The sequence below is a fragment of the Archocentrus centrarchus genome, chromosome 4 (assembly GCF_007364275.1).
Source record: "Archocentrus centrarchus isolate MPI-CPG fArcCen1 chromosome 4, fArcCen1, whole genome shotgun sequence".
NCBI classification, from domain to species: Eukaryota; Metazoa; Chordata; class Actinopteri; order Cichliformes; family Cichlidae; genus Archocentrus; species Archocentrus centrarchus.
Window position 1 is genome coordinate 11665821 of NC_044349.1, and position 18960 is coordinate 11684780.

At 39.6% G+C, this 18960-nt stretch overlaps 1 protein-coding gene across 1 annotated transcript in view; it reads left to right on the top strand.

Annotated features, from left to right (window-relative positions):
- Positions 1–287: 287 nt before the first annotated feature.
- Positions 288–18960, top strand: part of hmcn1 (hemicentin 1) — an 83926-nt gene continuing 65253 nt past the window's right edge. Inside the window, exon 1 of the mRNA XM_030727296.1 lies at positions 288–708. Coding sequence (XP_030583156.1) covers positions 399–708 — 310 coding nt within the window. The 5' untranslated portion in view covers positions 288–398. The remainder of the gene's footprint in view (positions 709–18960) is intronic.

An 18960-nucleotide genomic window follows, 5' to 3' on the forward strand; every position in this document is an offset into this window, starting at 1 on the left:
TTTGTAACGCAACATCGCTGAAGTAAAGCAACTTATGCACACATTCATTCGAAGTCGCCCGAAACATCTTGTCCAATCATAGCCCTGCTATTGTGCATGGGAAGTAGTTTGCGCTTTGGAGACTTTCTGGCCAGCTGAGAGGTGGTCTTTGTATGACAGAGCTGAACAGGGGCTCCTGACTCTGCAGATCTGAGAGAACAGGCACTGCCACAGCTGCTGGGAACAGAAGTTTAGCTCAGAGCTGAGGGGAAACTGCAGAAGAAAAGGGCGCACGAAAACGGCACCGGGTGATTGCTGTATTTCATTTTATTTCGCTGATGCTCCGAACTTCATAAATTCTTATTTTGCGAGAGCCCGATGTCTCTGCCTTTATTTCGAGACTCACCCTGAGTTTCCCAATGGCGAAAACAAAATATCATAAAACAATGACAGAAAAGACTCTTGTATTTGAAATGGGCACTGTATTGATGTGGCTTTCGCTTGCGCTCTCAGTGGCGTTGGCCGCCGGGCAAGACGCAAATACCGGGGCCACAAAGGAGGACATCCCGGAGGGCGCATCCACCCTGGCATTCGTCTTTGATGTAACCGGTTCCATGTACGACGACTTAGTCCAAGTTATAGAGGGCGCATCCAAGATTCTGGAGACATCCCTGAGCAGACCGACGAGACCTTTGTATAACTTTGCCCTGGTGCCCTTTCACGACCCAGGTAATGAATTAACAGACAAAGAGAGAACCTAATTCTGTGTTGCTCAGTTTGATTATTTTCCTGATTCTCCATTCATTTTTTTTCTTTTGCTTCTCTTTAAATGTGATGATTTGGTGCTTACTTTGCAGTCTAAACATGAAAGTGTGATAGTTTGCTCACAAGCCATACTTTGACTACTTAATCTTCCTCACACCTCCACGGGAGGCACTTCTGGGGCATTTCATCTCACACAGATGTTCACCCTGGCGGTCACTATGATTAGCATTCCGCCAGGGTTACTGTGTGGCTTTAGGTTTGTAGTGCAGCTTGATGATTATCATCACCTCTGGGTGCTCTCTCATTCTGAACTGTAATTTGGGCAGTTCAGCAGTATCCCTGGCTTGTATTAAGTTTGCAGAGGTGCAGACAAAAAGTCATACAAGAAAAAGCATTTCCAAAAAAAAGGACTCACATCTGGCAAGAATGGAGTTCCTTTGGAGAGTAATATGGGACCGAGGACATCAATCTGCAAATACAGTTCTGTCAGGGTGAGCTTATGTTCAATAAGCTGATTAAAGTCAACATTTGGGGTTTGAATGTTTTGGTGATGGTGAGGCTTTGTCTCTTTAAAGCCACTTTCAACATTATTTTTCTTAAATAAAGAAGAGGGTCCTTCCTCTGTGTGCAAAACAAGGTTGTTCCATGTCGCTGGGGTTAGTGTGCTAATTTGGAAAAAAGACATGGAGGGGTCCACCTGCAAAAATGCTCAGTCAACAAAAAGAGCAGGGAAACCTGCAGAAAGCTTAGAGTGTGCGTTCAGCTGAAGCTTAACTACAATGCCATGGCAGATATTTTTAAGGTCACCAGAGACGAGGGAGGGACAATCTGATAGTGTTTACTTTTCACTAGCATCTAAGTGTTGTGTTATACCACACATTTTAATATTTAGTTTCTATAGTTTTGAATAATTATGCCAAATGTGGGCTTCTCCCTTACCCTCCTGAGAACTGAAGGAAACAAAAAAAGCACCATTCACTATTTTTTTTTTTTTGTCCACTCCAGAGGACATGAGGTCCCATGAGGTTACTGCTTTAAGATACTGATATTTAAAATGGAGCCTACTTAGTTTTTTTTTTTTTTTTTTTCTATAATGCACCTAGCACTTGGAGCAACAAACTTTCCAGTAGATCTGAAGGATGAAAAAAAAAGAGGGAGAGAGATGAATAGACGAAGGTGATCTGTGAGGTGAAGACACAGATTCCTATTCCAGATGTTTTTTCTCTGCTAAATTTCAGCATGTCACAAATTCTCATGAAGAACATTTCTTTAATCACTGTTTCAATCTGCAAGCTCTCTGCCTAGAATAATAATTATATCCAAGGAAGAAAAATGCACAGTATACACAAATCTAACAAATGATGAATTCATTGTTGTGTGCCTCTGTGGGGAAAGTAAATCTTAGATGATTAGTGATGCTCTGTATCTTGGACAAAACAACAGTAGTGAAAGAATGCTGTGGTTTTAACCTGTTTGTGTAACTGAAGGACTTGATTTATAGGAAGAGTTGCTCTCGCTGGGAACTAATTATAAGATTATCCTCTTGCAGTGAAATACAGAAACAGAACAGCTTGATTCAGGGCTTTAGCGTTGACTTCTCTTTGTGTTTGTCCCTCACCAGCAAGTGACATTTGTTTGCTTCTTGAAATGTTTACGAGGATGTCAGAATGTGTTCTCCAACACCCCCAGGGGAATAGAGGAATGATTAGCACAGCACACTGCAAGCAGGGGTAGCTGAACATTTTGCCAAATGTTGTTCTGACCCGTCTCATTTTTTTTTTTGTCCTTTTCCAACAAAGTCCCAGATCCTTGGAGAGAATCGGTTTTGTTTTCACAGGGACTTTTATTAAGGGTTTGTTTCATTCTGCCGCAGATCCATTTTCTCTGCTTTTCATCCAACGCAGTGCGATAGCACAGTCCCTCCTGTTTGATTTGGCTGCTTTTAAGTCAGAGCTTCCCCTTTTATTTACACTGCAATCTGACACGGTAAACAAGAGAGTGTGTTTGCAATCTGTGCTTTGTGTCTGTCTTGCCTGTCTCTGTGTGTGAAGCAAAGGAGTCAGGATGCCTAGATATTGGGGTCAGGCCTGTGTGGGAAGATCAGTCAGGAAGCTTCCCCCCCTTTCCTCCATCCTGTAGGCAGAAAGAAAGAAAGAAAGAAAGAAAGAAAGAAAGAAAGAAAGAAAGAAAGAAAGAAAGAAAGAAAGAAAGAAAGAAAGAAAGAAAGAAAGAAAGAAAGAAAGAAGAAAGAAAGAAGAAAGAAAGAAAGAAAGAGGATACTTCTCGTCATTTTACTGAAGTACAGGGGCTGTGTATTTGCCACTAAAGTCTGTCTGTGTTCTTAACAGTACAGTATGTCACTACTTTTGAAATGGGCATTCACTTAATGAGAGAATTGGCTTCATACAAGAGTCCTGGACAGCTGTGAACGTGAACATCTCTCTTCTCTAGCTGCAGTCTGGAGAACGATGATCAATCTGTCAATAAGGAATTCAGTCTCACGCAGAGAAGTCAAAGGTGCACTGCAAACAGATTTGCTGCACTCATGGAACATTTATTTGAGAGTTTACAGCCAAATAAACTGATTTCATTACAATCTGATTCTTCCTGAGCAAGGAAACGTGGCCTCTAGCCCAGGACCAGTGTCAGTTTGTGCAGTTTTTCAGTGAAAACAAACATACATCGTATGAAGATGACAGGAAAGAAGATGGAAGCCACTTATCTGTTTGTGTCCGCTGGGATTCTGCAAAGCCTTTTTCATAGGTTTGTTGGTAGTCTTACATACACATACTTGTCCTTGTAAACACTACCTCGCTGTGAGAGGGTGCGTTTGTGTGTGTCTGATGCTTGCTTATGCAAATGTTTAATTGGCTGAGGTTAAGACGAGCCATAGCCCAGCACCTTGGGCCAGCGGGGGGCTGAATGTGTGAAACCGTTTTGTGCACAGTCCTCCAGTTTAGGCAATTTAAAATAAACTTGCAATGTATTTGCACAACAATGTAATCATATTTAATATTTGGTTGCGAAGCCATTGCAGTCAGTGAAAACTGTGATCTGCAGTAATGTCAGTCCTGTCCTAAAGCCACCTTCCATTGTTGCTTGTTTTGGATGGTTTCAACTTGGTTTTCAGCAAAAGAAACACACTTTCAGTAAGATTCAGTGTATAATGAAAATCAATGCATTTTCATTCAGTATGGATGGAATACCATCATCTTTAAAACTGATAGTTAGCACCTAAACCTAATACTCTGTTTATACTAAAGATAAATGAGCTAGACTCACAGCAGTCTCAAACTCCCGGCCCACGGGCCGCTTCCAGCCCCACCCCCTACTTCTGGCCCGCGATTTGATGTCAAAAATATAAGACAATCTGGCCCTTTAAGTTGCTTTATTAACATCGACGTCGACATTTGACTTCGATCTACCGTCAGTGCATAATAACGGCATAATAAAAAAAGCTATGTACTGCAGACAGTATAGAAAAATCATCCTAATGTCTTTTGACTGAAATGAATGTATTCGTGGGAAGATAAAGTCCAAACAGAGAAAGACTGAAACAGACAGACTTCCTAGTTTACTGATTCATGCCTAAATGACATCAGTCTCAAGATTTTCTAAATGAAATAAACCACCAGCATCACGCTTTGAGTTTTGTTTCTGATTTACTCTGCACGTTCTTTATGTTTCAGCTGTGCTGTGCTGTGGGGTTTGGTTCTACTAAGTTGATGGTCTTCCTTGCTAACCTTTTCCTTCCAGTTAGTTATCTTAGTTAGAAGGACATCCCTAGTTAGAAGGAAATCAACCAAAGTACGGGGTGTGGAGTGATGAGTGGAGATGATGGAATAGCTTCTGCCTTCTCTGAAAGATCAAAGGCCATTATGACAGAGCTGTGCTGCTGTTCTTTCAGCGTCCTTTTCTACATCTCCTTATCCCTTTGTTTCCATCCTTCCAGAGTAGCATTTTTTTTTTTTTTTTGTCTGAAATGCCCCACCCATGTGAGATTACACGCAGCCTGCATTTAGCTGGACAGAGTCAATAATGATGCTATTAGGCAAGAATGCCAAAGAGAGAGGTGGAGGTTTGGGAGAATTAGAGAAGGCAAGAAGAGTGTGGCAGACTAAAACTGTGTCTGAGTGTTTTATGTTCCAAAAGATGTGGAATATTAAAATGGGCATTAATTTTTAGGACTGCACCTCCTGACGTGGCCCAAGGTGCTCGTAGTTCAGTGAGTTCAACTCAGTACACAGAAATTGAAGCCTTACTATCTTTCACCTTGGAAGCTCATACCTGAAGACTGCTTCTGTCAAACTTTTTCCTTTGTGTTTTGTGTTTAAATGTTTGACAACTTTACAAAGCCAAAGTTAACTCTGAATTGTGTTGTGTAAAAAAAAAAGGGGGAAAAAAAAGTCACATCTAGAAGACCTTCAGATCCAATGGCCAACATAAATCCATGTGTAGTGAGTGGCCCATTCAAAAGGTATTTGTCAAATTTTTTTTCTCTTCCCTTCGGGCTTTTTTTTTTTTTTTTTTTTTACTTGTTTTCTAATCTCTGTTGGAGGCTCATCCTGAGGTCCTGAGGTTTCATGTGGTTGTGACCTTCTAGACTCTTTGACATCATTGTTTGGGCTCTTGCCAGTATCCTCTTGACCTTTTGTAGCTGGATCTTGTTTGTGTCTTTTGGATAACTGTCTGACTGTCAAGAACCTGAGACAGAAAGCAGTGGTTAAAGAACAGTGAAACAAAGAAGCAACTTTCTATGAAAGATTTTCCATACACATCATGATCTGGGGAGGTGCTGGGTTGAATAGTCATATGTGTAAGCTTACACTCCTGCTTAATTACACTGTTAAGTAAGTTGATTGCCTTAGACCACTGGTTAGTTTGTGAAAATTGTGACTAGACATACAATGCTGTGCAAAAGTCACCCCATATTTCTTTATATTTTGCTAGGAAAATAGGTGCAGCAACTTATTGAAACATGCATGTTTAGACACAAAACTGGTTCATCACTGTGGTTAGGTGTCTTTTTATTCATAGGCATCAGAAAGCCTGGGGAACTATTGCTCAAGACCACTTAAAAAACTAAAAGAAAGTCTGGCTGCTTGGAAGCAAAATATTTTAAAAACTGAGAGGTGGCTCAAGACTACTGCGCAGTACTGTATATGGACAAAGATACTGAGCCCCCCCACACATCACTCCAAGTGAATCTGACCCTTTACCAGCTAAAAAGATTAGCAACTGACTAGTTGTTATCTTTCTCTGTTTTTGTGTCATTTAGTGCTAGTAATGCTTATCAGCGTACTTATCAGAGCTGGACAGCCAGAAACTAGGCTGAACCCCGACACCTCCAAAGAAACCATGCTGAGAAAGTTGCAGTGCTGAAATGAACTTCAAAGTTGACTGATAGTTGAGCTCTGTGAGCTCACTATTTCTGCTATTTCTTTTCATGTGGCACACACGTACACATAAACACAAAAACATGTTGGCTTTAAAGATTAAAATGTGTGTAGTCACCTATTAAATAAATAACCTAAAAACAGTATATTAGTTTAGAGCCGCCACTCCTCTCTCAAACATATACCCATGTGTATGTGTCAGAGAACTGTTCAATTCAAACAAATGCCGCCATGTATTGGAGACAAAATGGTGACCTTCATCATTTTCTGTTGGGAGACGCACATTACTCTTGTAGCATCTCACTTTGTTCATACCAGCCATGCTACTGAAATGTTACGGATGTTACAACTAAAATGTACAAACACTTAACAGTACTGTGTACAATTTACACAGTAAAGAACAATAATTCACCGCCTTGGAAATCACAGCCAACATGAGATCATGCCACTCCAATCCACTGGAATGTTCAACTTTGGCATCAGGTCTACATGAAAGTAAATCTAATGTGTTCCAAATGACTCCTCCAGACCTTAAAAGTATGATGTAAAACAATGAAATCTGATGAATTTGTTTCTTAAAAAAAAGACTTTAGTAAAGTCATTTCCTCAATAATAATGTCTAGACATCAACCTGATTATGCTGTTTTGAGTAAAGCCTTGATGAAAGGGGCAACAGTAAAAGTGCTGAGGCTGCTGCTTATTATTATGAGTAATAAAGCAGTAAAAATGCTGAATGGCAAATAGTAATATACAACATAGTATATGTATGCCTGCAGCTGGTATAGTTGGCAACAAGCAGCTGGAAACTATCCATTTGGACTCTGGAGTAGGGAGTCTGAAAGTGTGGTTTGGAACAAAAAAACTCTGAATGTGTAATGTTTCTCAAGACTTCTGTAGCCAGAGCACTACTACAGCAAAGGGCTAACTAAACTGAAAGAAGCCTTTAAAAGCTGCTAGCCCCCCACCAAGAAACGACAGCCAGTGGCAGTTGTTATCAAAATCACCTGATATCCTCAGGGACTCGGCTCTCTTAAATGAAGTTTGATGACTTGCTGCTCATGCTCAGAACACATGGTAAGACTTAGGGGCAGGTCAGATAAATATGTCTGACCCAGAACAGGAAAAACGTAATCTTAGATGTACAGGAAAATCCTCCGTTTGTGACACACAATACAGTTTCTATTCACATGCCGAGGGTAATGGTCAAATTCCTCTGAGAAGTCTAATAAACCAAATTTATTTCAGTGTTTCATATCAAATTTAATGTTGATATATCTCTTTGATGCAGACAATACACATACAGTGGAATACTTAAGGTATAATGAGATCTATTCATTTAATATATTGTTAAAAGGTTACCAGAATAACTAAATTTACAGTACTACACAAAAGTCTTGAGCAACCACTTATTTTCTTTATATTTTGATTCCAAGGATCCAGACTTTCATAAGCGATAGTTCTCCACTCATTTTTAGTCCGGTCCCTGTACCTGACCATTTTCAGAGGAATATGTTTTGGTTTTTGTTTTTCCAGGAAAGAGCTTATACAATGCTCTCTTTTTCAGTGTTGTGAGATCAGTCTTAAGTCACTTAAGACTGATCTCACAACACTGAATCATTCAAGTATATATAAAAAAAAAGACACCTAACTAAGTGTTCATCAGGCAACTTAGCAAAGAGCATTGGAGGCTCTGTCATGGTTTGGGGCTGCATTTTGACCAGTGGTGTTGGAGATCTCAAAATTGTTGGAATTATGAACAGAAAAAAGTCCAGTCAGATTTTAATTCACCAAATAATACCATCTGGTTTGGTAACAGTTTTATTTTCAGCATGGCAATGATCTCAAACACATTGCCAATGCAGTAAAAGCATAGCCTGACAGAAAAACTCACAATAGAACACTATCAGTCATGGATTGGCCTCCCCAGAGCCCGGACCGCAACATTATTGACGCAGTGCAGGATCATATTGAGAACACAGTTTGATAGCATAAAATACAATTTTACATCAACAAGGTGAATCCTAAAGAGCCATTAGATGAAAAGCTGCCATATCTTGTAGTGTGCGGTGGATTCTTAAAAATTCTGACCTATCCAGCAAAGACCTGACATGGGATCTTACGGAGTAATGACTCCAAATCTGAAAATTTTGTTTCAAATAATTTTCAATTTTCAATATGGAGCACATCAAAGGAGAGGTACAACAGTGAGTCTGTATAGTCATCTGTAAAATACAGTGGAGGTCTGTTGTGCTTAGGAATCTTGTTTAAATTTACAGAAACACTGGAAAGTGTCTGATTGGCATTGGCTTCATTTTCTTTTACCATGACAATGATCCCAAACACATTGCCAATGCGGGAAAAGTGTACCTGGACAGAAAAACACTGGATTGGCCTCCCCAGAGCCCAGACTTCAACATTTTTGAATCAGTGTGGGATCATCTTGACAGAGAATGGAACAAAAGGCAGCCAACATCCAAAATAGAGCTTTGGAAAGTCCTTCAAGAAGCCTGGAGAGCTATTCCTGAAGACTGCTTAAAGAAAGGAGAGTTCAGGCTGTGGTGACAAATAAAAGTAGTCACACCAAACTATGACTTTCAAGTTTATTAGAATTATGCAAGCTCTGTTTTTGCCTTATAGCCTGTATTTCCATGTATGTCTGCACATCTTTTAATAAATTGCTGCACATATTTCACATTTTTCAAGCAAGAGACAAAGAAGTGAGTGGTGGCTCAAGACTTTTGCACAATACTGTAGTCCAGTTTACTTACCTTTGTGGATAGTGGAGACCAAAACTGAAAGCAAATGCATTTAGAGATTATGTCATTTGAATAGAAACTCCAAATGAATAATAGTGTTCTGTATCTACAGGTTGTGTAATTAGGGAAATTAACGTGCTCACAACAATTTTATGAAGTGATAATATGTCAATATTATGTTTACAGCTTGTTAACTTACCTCAGAGTGGCCAAAAATATTGTGTTGCTGCTTTAATTAAATGTTGTCTACCTTGCCAGATGTAAAGGCCACGCAAGGCTTTACATCCTTGTAAAAAGTTAGTGATGTCATAATAGTAGGGCCATAGCTTTGCAGCTGTACCTGAGCAAGTTCAGTCAGTGGTAGCATATGAACACTGAAAGGCACACCGAGAACTACTTTTTGAGGTTTGTTCTGGTATATCGTTTTCCATCAATAAAGGCTGATGACTGTTTAATTCTTTTTCTCCAGAGAACTGTAGTGTGTAGTGTAGTGCTAAAGCATTTCCTGAAAAGCTCCACAACTGACACCTCCTTCAGTTCAGGAATAAAGGCCACAAGATTTGAAAAAGTGTGACTGACACAGCGGCCTGTGTGGTGTTTCACTTTGTATGTCTCAACCAGACAAGTGTTTAGGCAATCTGAATTAGAAGCAGCAAGGCTGAAGGTCAGGCTGTGAGTGCACTCTGCACAGAGATGGTATGTGCTGAGGGGAAGTCATGCATCATGAAGACCACCTTAGAAATACACTAGCTATGTTTAAAGACCTCTAGGCACATCATGAATCCCTTAACAAAATAATGCATCCGTGTTGTGCCATTACCCCCACAATTAAGCCTAAACTTAATTTGATCGTATTTGATGGTATGGTACATGGCATTCTATGTTAAACTAATGAGAAGCACATGTTTTAGCTTGTGGTCAGATATTTGAAAGTTGAAATTAATCTTTCAGGTATCACTAGTTTTCAGTCAGATTTTAACTTTGCAGCCACACAGCTGGACAAACCTTCATGTCATGGCACACTGTTTGGAAATCACTGCTTCCAATATCTGAGTGTGCATCTGTGTGTGGTCGACAGTGCTGATCGGCTACATCTGAGGTCTCTCTGTCTGCTTCAGCATGCACAATTAGAATTTCCTCAGTTAAACAAAAGAGCTATAGTGAACAGAAAACACCGCCGGTCTCTTATGAGCAGACTTAATTACAGTGTGTCATAAAATACTTAGTCATGAGCTATGCAGTTTTGTGGTTTTAATATTGAAGTTGTTGCCATTTATTTTCAAGACTTCAACATTTTTTTTAAAAGAAAATGAATGCAATTACCTCAATTAAAAAGCTGCATTTAATTAAAAAAGAGAGAGAGAGTGAATTTTAAAATAAGGCCAACCAGCTGTGAGTGTTTTGGCCTTTCTGCAATGGCGACAAAGAAACATCACAAACAGCAGTGTGTTTGCGGCCTCTGCCAATTTTCACCCCTTTTACAAGAAGCATTTACAGCCTTAACAGAGGCAGGACTTCCCAAGCCCTATCTAAGCTACACCTTTGCCATTTTTATCCTTCTCACGAACCCTACCTCTTTCTAATAGGTTGTCAAGCCAAAATGGCGATGCATTGTAGTTTGAATGGAGTGTGTCATAAACAGTGTGGTTTTGTAAGATGTTGTTATGACCACAAAGCATCCACAAGACCCATGACGACATTTTTTTCCCATTTTTTTATGTCTTCAGATCTTTATAGGTGACGCTGATTGGAGGAACATTCATTAGAGCCTGATCCAGAAACACTTCTACCAGTTACTATCGATAAAGAATGTTTAAGTCACAGGGTTTAGGAAAATGGGTATGTTGTAAGTGAACAGGTGCAGAGCAGAAAACTGATAATAGTACACAACTGTAACAACACTGGATCATCAATCAGACCAGAACTCTTTAAGGGTGTAAACAAAAGTTTTTAAAGTACACCCCTTGATTCAATAGCTTGTAGAACCCCCTTTAGCAGCAATAACTTGAAGTAATCATTTCCCGTATCGCTCAGTCTCTCATATCATTGTGGAGGAATTTTGGCCCACTCCTCAATGTTTCTTCAGTTCATTTAGGTTTGAACAGCATTCTTAAGGTCCCACCATAGCATTTCCATCAGGCTGAGGTCTAATTGGGCCATTGCAACAGCTTGATTATTTTCTTTTCCAGCCATTCTGTTGTAGATTTGCTGGTGTGCTTAGGATCAGTGTCCTGTTGCAAATTAACCCGAAAGGTAACTTTGCTGGATGAATGCCACAATCTACTCCTGGGTAGATTGTGGCATTATGTTAGCACATACCTGAACGCTCCAGACCACAACAAATTGCCAAAGCTTCTGTTTTTAACGAGGTGGTCACACATGCTGATGATCAGTTAATCAAGTGCATTTGATTAGCTTCTACTGGCTACTACTTACCTTCTTAATTCCTATGGAACAGTAAAAGTGTACTTAGTTTTTCACAGGACTACTTAAGAGTCTTGTGACAATTTTCTTTTTCACATGACTGCATATGGACATAATATTTTCTCCCAAGCTTATTATTTCTACAGAATTATTTGGATATATACCATTTGCATAGAAGTGTGGGTAAATGTTTGAAATACAAACCAGATTCTGAAAACAATAAATAAAAATTGCAATTAATCTAAAACACCCCTGGATTGCCTACATAAAAATGTAATCAGAAAAGATTGAGGAGTTTTACTTCCATAAAGTAGAGACAGTAGAGAGACAGTAACATTATTTATTGAATTTAAGAAATCTGTTATGTTACATCTGGTTTGAAAAAATGCTGTGGCATGCATGGCCCCAAATTTGTTTTATATTGCACAGTGAAAACTAAAATGAAATTCCAAAAGAGTTTAGAAAGGTAAATGTGCTCCAGATGGAGCTTGCTGTTGTTTATGCTGTGCAGACCATTGCCGAACACAGCTGACAAACTGTAGGGGTCAAAAGTCAGTCTTGAAGACAGGGTCAGGGTAGGGTCTGAGAAACCTACCTGTCTATATGGGAAGATCCAGTACAGGTACATTCAGCTCATCTAAGTCATTCAAGTCATCATCATTAAAAATATGACATCATATTTATTTGAAATACAGTACCAGTCAAAAGCTTAGACACACTCATATGTGAATGGGTGACTGTGTCCAAACTTTTGTGTTCAAACTTATTGTACTTGAAAAGCTGGTTGAAACCATAAACTAAGCCACTTATATTCTAGCAAAGGGACCAAGAACATTTAGCTGCTTTTGCTGTTGTTTAAATCCACAGCAGCATTTCTTCTTCCATCCACAGACATCATCTGTCCACAGGCTTATGGGTACATTTAAACATACAGGGGATTTCCATGTGCTGCAGGAGTCCTGGCTTCTTTGGCCACATAAATGGTCACACCAAGGAACCGCACATTCCCATAAATGACAGTGATACATTTACATAGACACTCATGCACACAGAATGCATTGAATTACAGTAACCCATACCCTCGGGCTGTATCCTCCTCTGTGTTATATCTCCAGCACCAGTTATTCTGTCAGATGGATAACTGGTGGAAGGTTTAGAGCTGTCATCTGCCTCTGAAACAGGCTTCTCATCAGGCTGTGCATCTGGGAGGGATTACACACTGTGTGTGGTGGTGTGTGCATCAGTTGTATCTCTGTATTTATTTGTGTGTGTGTAGGGCTGTCTGATCATTTTGATCTCATGAGGGCCATTAATAGATTCCTGTGGTTTTGTGGTCCATTGTCTCAAGTCACATCCAATTACACTGAGTAGCATGCAACAGTAGAGGCAGGGTCACAACTATCTGAGTTTAAAGTGCTTGGTGGTCCCTCTTCTCTGTTAATTTACATCAGAAGTTCAGTTTGTGGTGCTTTGAAATCAAGTGTGTTGACAGTTCTATTGCTTCAGGGTAATCCTCAGTCATTAGATGGAAGCCAAAGAAGGTATGCAGAATAACAAGATAGCTTAAAATATCAGAAAAGAAAAAAATATGAAGAAGTGAAGAAGACGCAGCAGGTCAAGACAGAAAAAGCAAAAGCAGAAGTACTCTGATCAAAAGGTTTTCTGACTTGGTTGTTTCTTCTGTTTTTTTTTTTTTGATCCCATTAAATATCATTCTGACTACATGATTTTGATTTTCCACAACACTTAATTTTCTTATTTATTTTACTCTATTTTGTTGTAGAGCCCATTTTGACTGCTTGTCTGCAGAAAGTGCTTTATAAATAAGCTTAACTTACTTACTTCATATGCACTTGTATATCTGCAATGCATGCTAATGGTGCTAACATCTTAGGATTATACAGAAGAACTCTGGGCCAACGGCCGAGCAATCAATGAACGTTCTTTGGGTCAGTCACTTTACCTAATATGTTGTCTTTGGACACTGTGACACTGTGGAAACTTTCACTGAAACCTGTTGCTTGGTCACTGGATTGTGTCAGCTTGATGTTTGCTCTCTGTATAAGTCAGGGGTTCATGGTGGAAATGCAGATGGACACATGTAAGAGACTTTTCGGTGGGAGCTACTTAGAGCTGGTCAAGAAGGGGAATCAAACTTGAAGTGAAGCTGGGCAAATTTATCAGAAGAGGTTTTTGTACTTTATGGGCATGTGCCCTTTTGATCGCATTTTGTATTTTATTTGTGTTGGTAATTTTACACATGCATGCTCACTATTCTTTTGCTCTTCTACCATGTCAAAGTGTTAGCACTTGTGCTTCAAGTGTGGTTATTGCTCTGTAGCAGTGAGGAATATGGTTGTGTGGCTGTCAACACCAGAAGTAATGAAATGTTATTTGGAATAAATGGAGGTTATTATTCTGTCAGAGTAACTAACCACTTCCTCTGCACAGTGCTTTCCCATTTAAAATAGACACATATGAAGTTACTAAAACCTAGGAATTAATCTTTCACAAGATTGCAATTTCCTGTTTGGTAAAATCTTTCAGGCTGATATCACCGCCGGTGTCTCAGTAATGCTGGCCAATTTGAGCAATAAAAAAGAAAAGAAATTCAGTTCTTCACACTGTTTTTCTCTTCTCTTTTTTGGATGCACTTAGTCTTCTTTTTTATTTGTTTTGTTTTGTTATATGTCTGTATGTGTATACTTAGCAGTGATTGCTTATAGACATGTTGCTGGCACACTAGATGTGCACTTTGTGCAGTGTAATGCATTTGTGTGTCTTAACTCATGTGTCTGTAAACATGTTGCTGATGACTGTGCCTTGTTTGCACATACAGAGGAAGATTTGCAGCCACAAATAAACAGCTCTTCAGCAATTACCAAGTATGCCCTTTGCATCAGCATCAAGAAAACTGAGATATTGTACCAACCTCCTCCAGAAGCAGGTTATGTTCTGTCATCCATCTATGCAGATGATAACCAGCTGAAAAATACAGATGCCTTTGTGTTTTTGGGTAGTATAATATCCAATGATGGTGAGTTGGATAGAGAAATCTCAAGCCATATAGCAAAGGCCAATGCCTCATTTGGTTGCCTGTACAAAGGGGGTTTGGAATAGCCATGAAATAACGCTAACTACAAAGATAGCTGTCTATCGTACTTTATTATTTGGAGTTGAGTTCTGGACCACATACCATTGACATGTCAACAGCTTGAGCCTTTCCAACAACGCTGCTTAAGTAAGATTCTTAAGATAAGCTGGGGGGGCACCAGATTAGCTCACAGCGTGAGTAGGCAGCCATATACCTTAAGCCTGAAAGTCAGTGGCCCGGGTTTGAGTCCGACCTGTATACCTTCTCCTGCTCTTTCTCCCTACTTTCCTGCCTACTCTTCACTGTTGCACTATCCAAGAGAGCCCAAAAATAAAAATTAAATAAAAAAATACGCTGGATGATGTCCTGAGTACTGCTGACTGTGCCTCTGTAGAAAGCATCATCATAAATCGACAATTGCAATGGATGGGACACGTAATTCATATGGACACTCACAGTATACCAAAGCAGCTCTTCTATGGGGAGTTGGTTAAGGGTTACTGAAGTATTGTGAGGCCCCAAAAGCGATTTAAAAACTGTGTCAAGGACTCATTAAAGAACTGTGACTTGCTGAGGACTGCAAAGCCTGGAGGCTTGCTGTTCAGAAAATAGTGTCTAAATCTGAGCAAAACAGATGCCACAAAACCATTTAACCTCACCTCAGAAGGGACCATCCCAAAGCTGCTGAAGTGATAGCCTACAGATGCCAAGTGTACCCCCAGCCATGTGCTTATGCTGCTGGCCTTGCCACTCACTCATGCTTATGGTACCCATCCATCCACCAACAGCTGTCCTTGAATACAAGTTCCATCAAATAGTATAAAGTATGCTTATTGCTGGATGCTTTCCTCACTGGTCCACTGAAATTGCCCCATGCTGTGTGTTTCCCCATGCATGTGTTTCCGTAGTGGGGCTGATTAGTTGAATTATGATCTATAGCTGACTATCAAGATGACAGCTGCTCTTATTCTGGCATGTTTTGCCTTGAGTCAGCAGAATGGCAGAAATTTGTGTTTGTTTGCAGCCTCTGCTGCTGTTAAGTGCTATAACAGCTACATGTTGTGTAACCTATTGAGTTTATTTTGGATCAGAAAAACCACAGCCTGAACTCTCTTAGGCAAGCTTGCTATAATTTCTTTAAGGACTAGTTCTCCATTTATTATTCCATTAATTTTGACAAAATCCCCAACACCAGCAAGTGGTTTGGGGGATCTTCATACATATTGTTGTCAGTTGAACCAAAAGATTCTAATTTGAATTCATCACTCTGTAAGATCTGTTGCCACTGATTTTCTGTCCAGTTCTTGTGTATTTTTGACATACCTCAGCCTTTTCTTCCTGTTTCCCTTCCTTAAGAATGACTTCTTGACAGCCACCTTGCCATTCAGACCATTTCTGATGATGCTTCACTAAACAGCAGATTTATCAACTAATGGGCCCGATGCATCTCTCAGGTCATGTGTCAGGTCGTTGCTGAATTGCTCAAAGATGAAGCCAAAGTTTTAGTTACTAACTCTTTAGGAATCACTATGTTGGTGCGAAAGTACTATTTTATGCCTGTCAAACTGTGTTAGCTTTTATATGTTCAGCTAAAGAAATCGGAATAAATTATGTTTTTATGACAGGTTGCTAATAACAAAGTGCATAAAGATATAAAATTGGTTCTTTGTTAAGTATTCCATTATACTAGACACAACACTGGTTCATCCCTTGAGTTTGCTGCCTCTTTATGCTTGAATTTGTAGGTCAGTGTTAAGTTGATTAACAAACAAAAGCCTCTGAAAATGGTCAGATACAAGGACTGGACTCTAAATGAGTGAAAAAAGCAGCCATTGCTCAAAGAAAAGTTTGAAAGGCCTTCAGAATGCCGGGAGAAGTATTGCTCAAGCCCACTTTAAAAATGATAAAGTCTGGCTCCTTAGTAACAAAATATAAAGAAATGAGGAGTGGCTCAAGACATTTGCACAGTACTTTACTTGTAATGCATACTGTGGCTCATTATTTAATTTTGAAAGAATAGCTTCAGTGGTCATAATCTGTTAATATAAATCTTGAACCACAAAGTTCTGTTTACCAAGTAATTATAACCATTTATGTCTGGCATTCCTGAACAGGAGATACACTTTATATTGTGTTTTTTATTATTAGCAGACTGCATTTCTTTGTTATTAGGCTTTTATAAGTAGAATCATTGTGAGTTAACATCAAGTTCTTTGGCATCAGGCCTAAAAAAAATTAAAACAAATGTGGACTGTAAAAGCGATTGCTGCCACAGCTACAAATTCTTCCCACTGTGGCGGAAGGTTTTGGTGGAAGTGAGCAGAGAGTAGAGAGGGCGCTTTCAACCTTTCCCAAATAATTATATGACATCATGGTCATAACGTATCAGAAATGTTAGCAATAAATAGCACAGTTATGACAATGTTTCTGTCAACTGTCAATCGTAGAGCAGCTTGCCACCAAAACCTTAGAATTTCCCATGCGTTGGCTTTGAAATTCCTTGCTGCTGATGGGGTAAGGAGAGATAAGCTCACTGCACAGTAAATGCTTCTGTGATTCCTTGCAAATTACTTCAAGCCTGAATGTCAGAGGAGGTAAAAGTGAGTTTGCCTTTGGACAGCTGCCCATCCCATTAAGACTTCTGTAAGTGTTCAAGCTTACATATGGTTTGCAGATGCATGCTTTATAGAGCAGGGATTACAGATCAATGCACCAAAATGCCCACGTGAAGGCTGGAGTGTTTCATTTTGATTATTTATTTCTAGTACACTTTTGCCAACAGTGAGCACAACTAACAGATTAAGAAAAACACTTTTTTTTTTTTTTAGTTTGTGGTGGCCATTTTTCCCTCTTTTCTTGTCTTTTTATCAGACTTACTTTCACTTTGAGTTCACTCACTTGGCCAAATCCACAGCCCTTATGAGTCCATCACTGAGAAAGCTATTTCCTCTTTGGAAGGTCCAAAGGTTACATTTCCCTTCCACTTGTAGCTATAGGATTGGGATTAGTGACTTCTGTTGTCCCATAAATTGATAAATGAGAAGGAAATGTTTTCATTTTTTTCTCAAACTGTGCCAATATTTCATACATGAAACTATTTCTATGACTCTCCAGACCTCCAAGAAAAATGTCTTTGAAATCATGGCAGTAATAATATTGTTGTTCTTAACAGCTCTTATGGATGCCCCTGGGCAAAGCACTTAACCCCTAACCAGCGTGTAGAGGACTTTTGAAACAAAGACGCTCCCAGGCATTTGACTATTTGCCTTGTGTAATTGGAAAAGCACACAGATTCTCTTTCATGCTTCCAAATGTAGATAAACACACATTTAAAGAGAAAAAGTAATGACAAACAGACATGCCAGCTTTATCTTGACATGTAAAAGTCAGAAATAAGTAGACTAGAAGAGTTTGAAGAGTTTAATCCCTTTCATCTCATGTTGTTTAGATGTCATGACTATTAGCTATGGTTTTCCACACTACAGCCACTGCAAAGAGGGTGGTTGTGCTAAGGGGCACCATAATCAAAACAGGCTAAATAATACTTACAACAGCCATGGGAACTTCTCCCATAAGGAAAGCGATGTCAACTTTTCCTTCTATGAAAATTTTGGCTGGAGATCCATGTTCCGTTCAGAGCAGCCAGACACATTTCCATGTTAGTTTTAAAAAGCGTCTCTGATCACCGCAAATGTTCCTTTGCTCCACCTTGAGGATTTACAGTGATGCCAAAATCTGGGTCTTTTGGAAAAAAAGACTTCTTGCTTCTTTGTGTATATTATTATTGAAACTGAAAGTGCCTCTGGGTTGCATTTCAGCAAGGAATACAAGGTGATGGCTGCTGTAAATACAGAGCACATAATATTTCTTCATTTCAGGCAGGATAAATTAAGTATGAATATTTAACTTTGAACTCGTATGAGATATAAGAAGAACTGAGCAGTGAGTATGTTTAAGAAGTCACAACACTCTTCTAAACTGCTACAATTCTCATTAGGCAGAGCTGAGGACCGTTACAAAACAGTTCAAACTGTATCCTTTTTCAAACGTCTTTTGTAATTGTCCTCTGTTCAACAAGGGGACCCTTGTTTTCCAATCTGCGTGCATGGGCAGAACCACGTGTGTGTGTGTGTGTGTGTGTGTGTGTGTGTGTGTGTGTGTGTGTGTGTGTGTGTGTGTGTGTGTGTGTGTGTGTGTGTGTGTGTGTGTGTGTGTGTGTGTGTGCGCACGCACGCGCCTCATCAGTCTCATTCCACAGCACAGCTGCAATGGCTGAAGTCACACAATTTGACTCAAGAAGAGGCTTAGCAGCTCATTAATGGATACAACAAAGTAAGCTGAGAAAAAGCAATGACTACCAACACTGACAAAGGTACAGAGCACGGGCCATGTTGTCACTATGTGGTAGTTCTCCTGCCTTTATGATACAGTGGAAGATGGCCTCACTTGGGCCAAATCTTGTGTGGACACTGGCATAACAAACTGGTAAAAACTGCTTCCAGAAGAATTAAGAGGGTAAGCAGCAGCCAGGTGAAATGCACTTGAT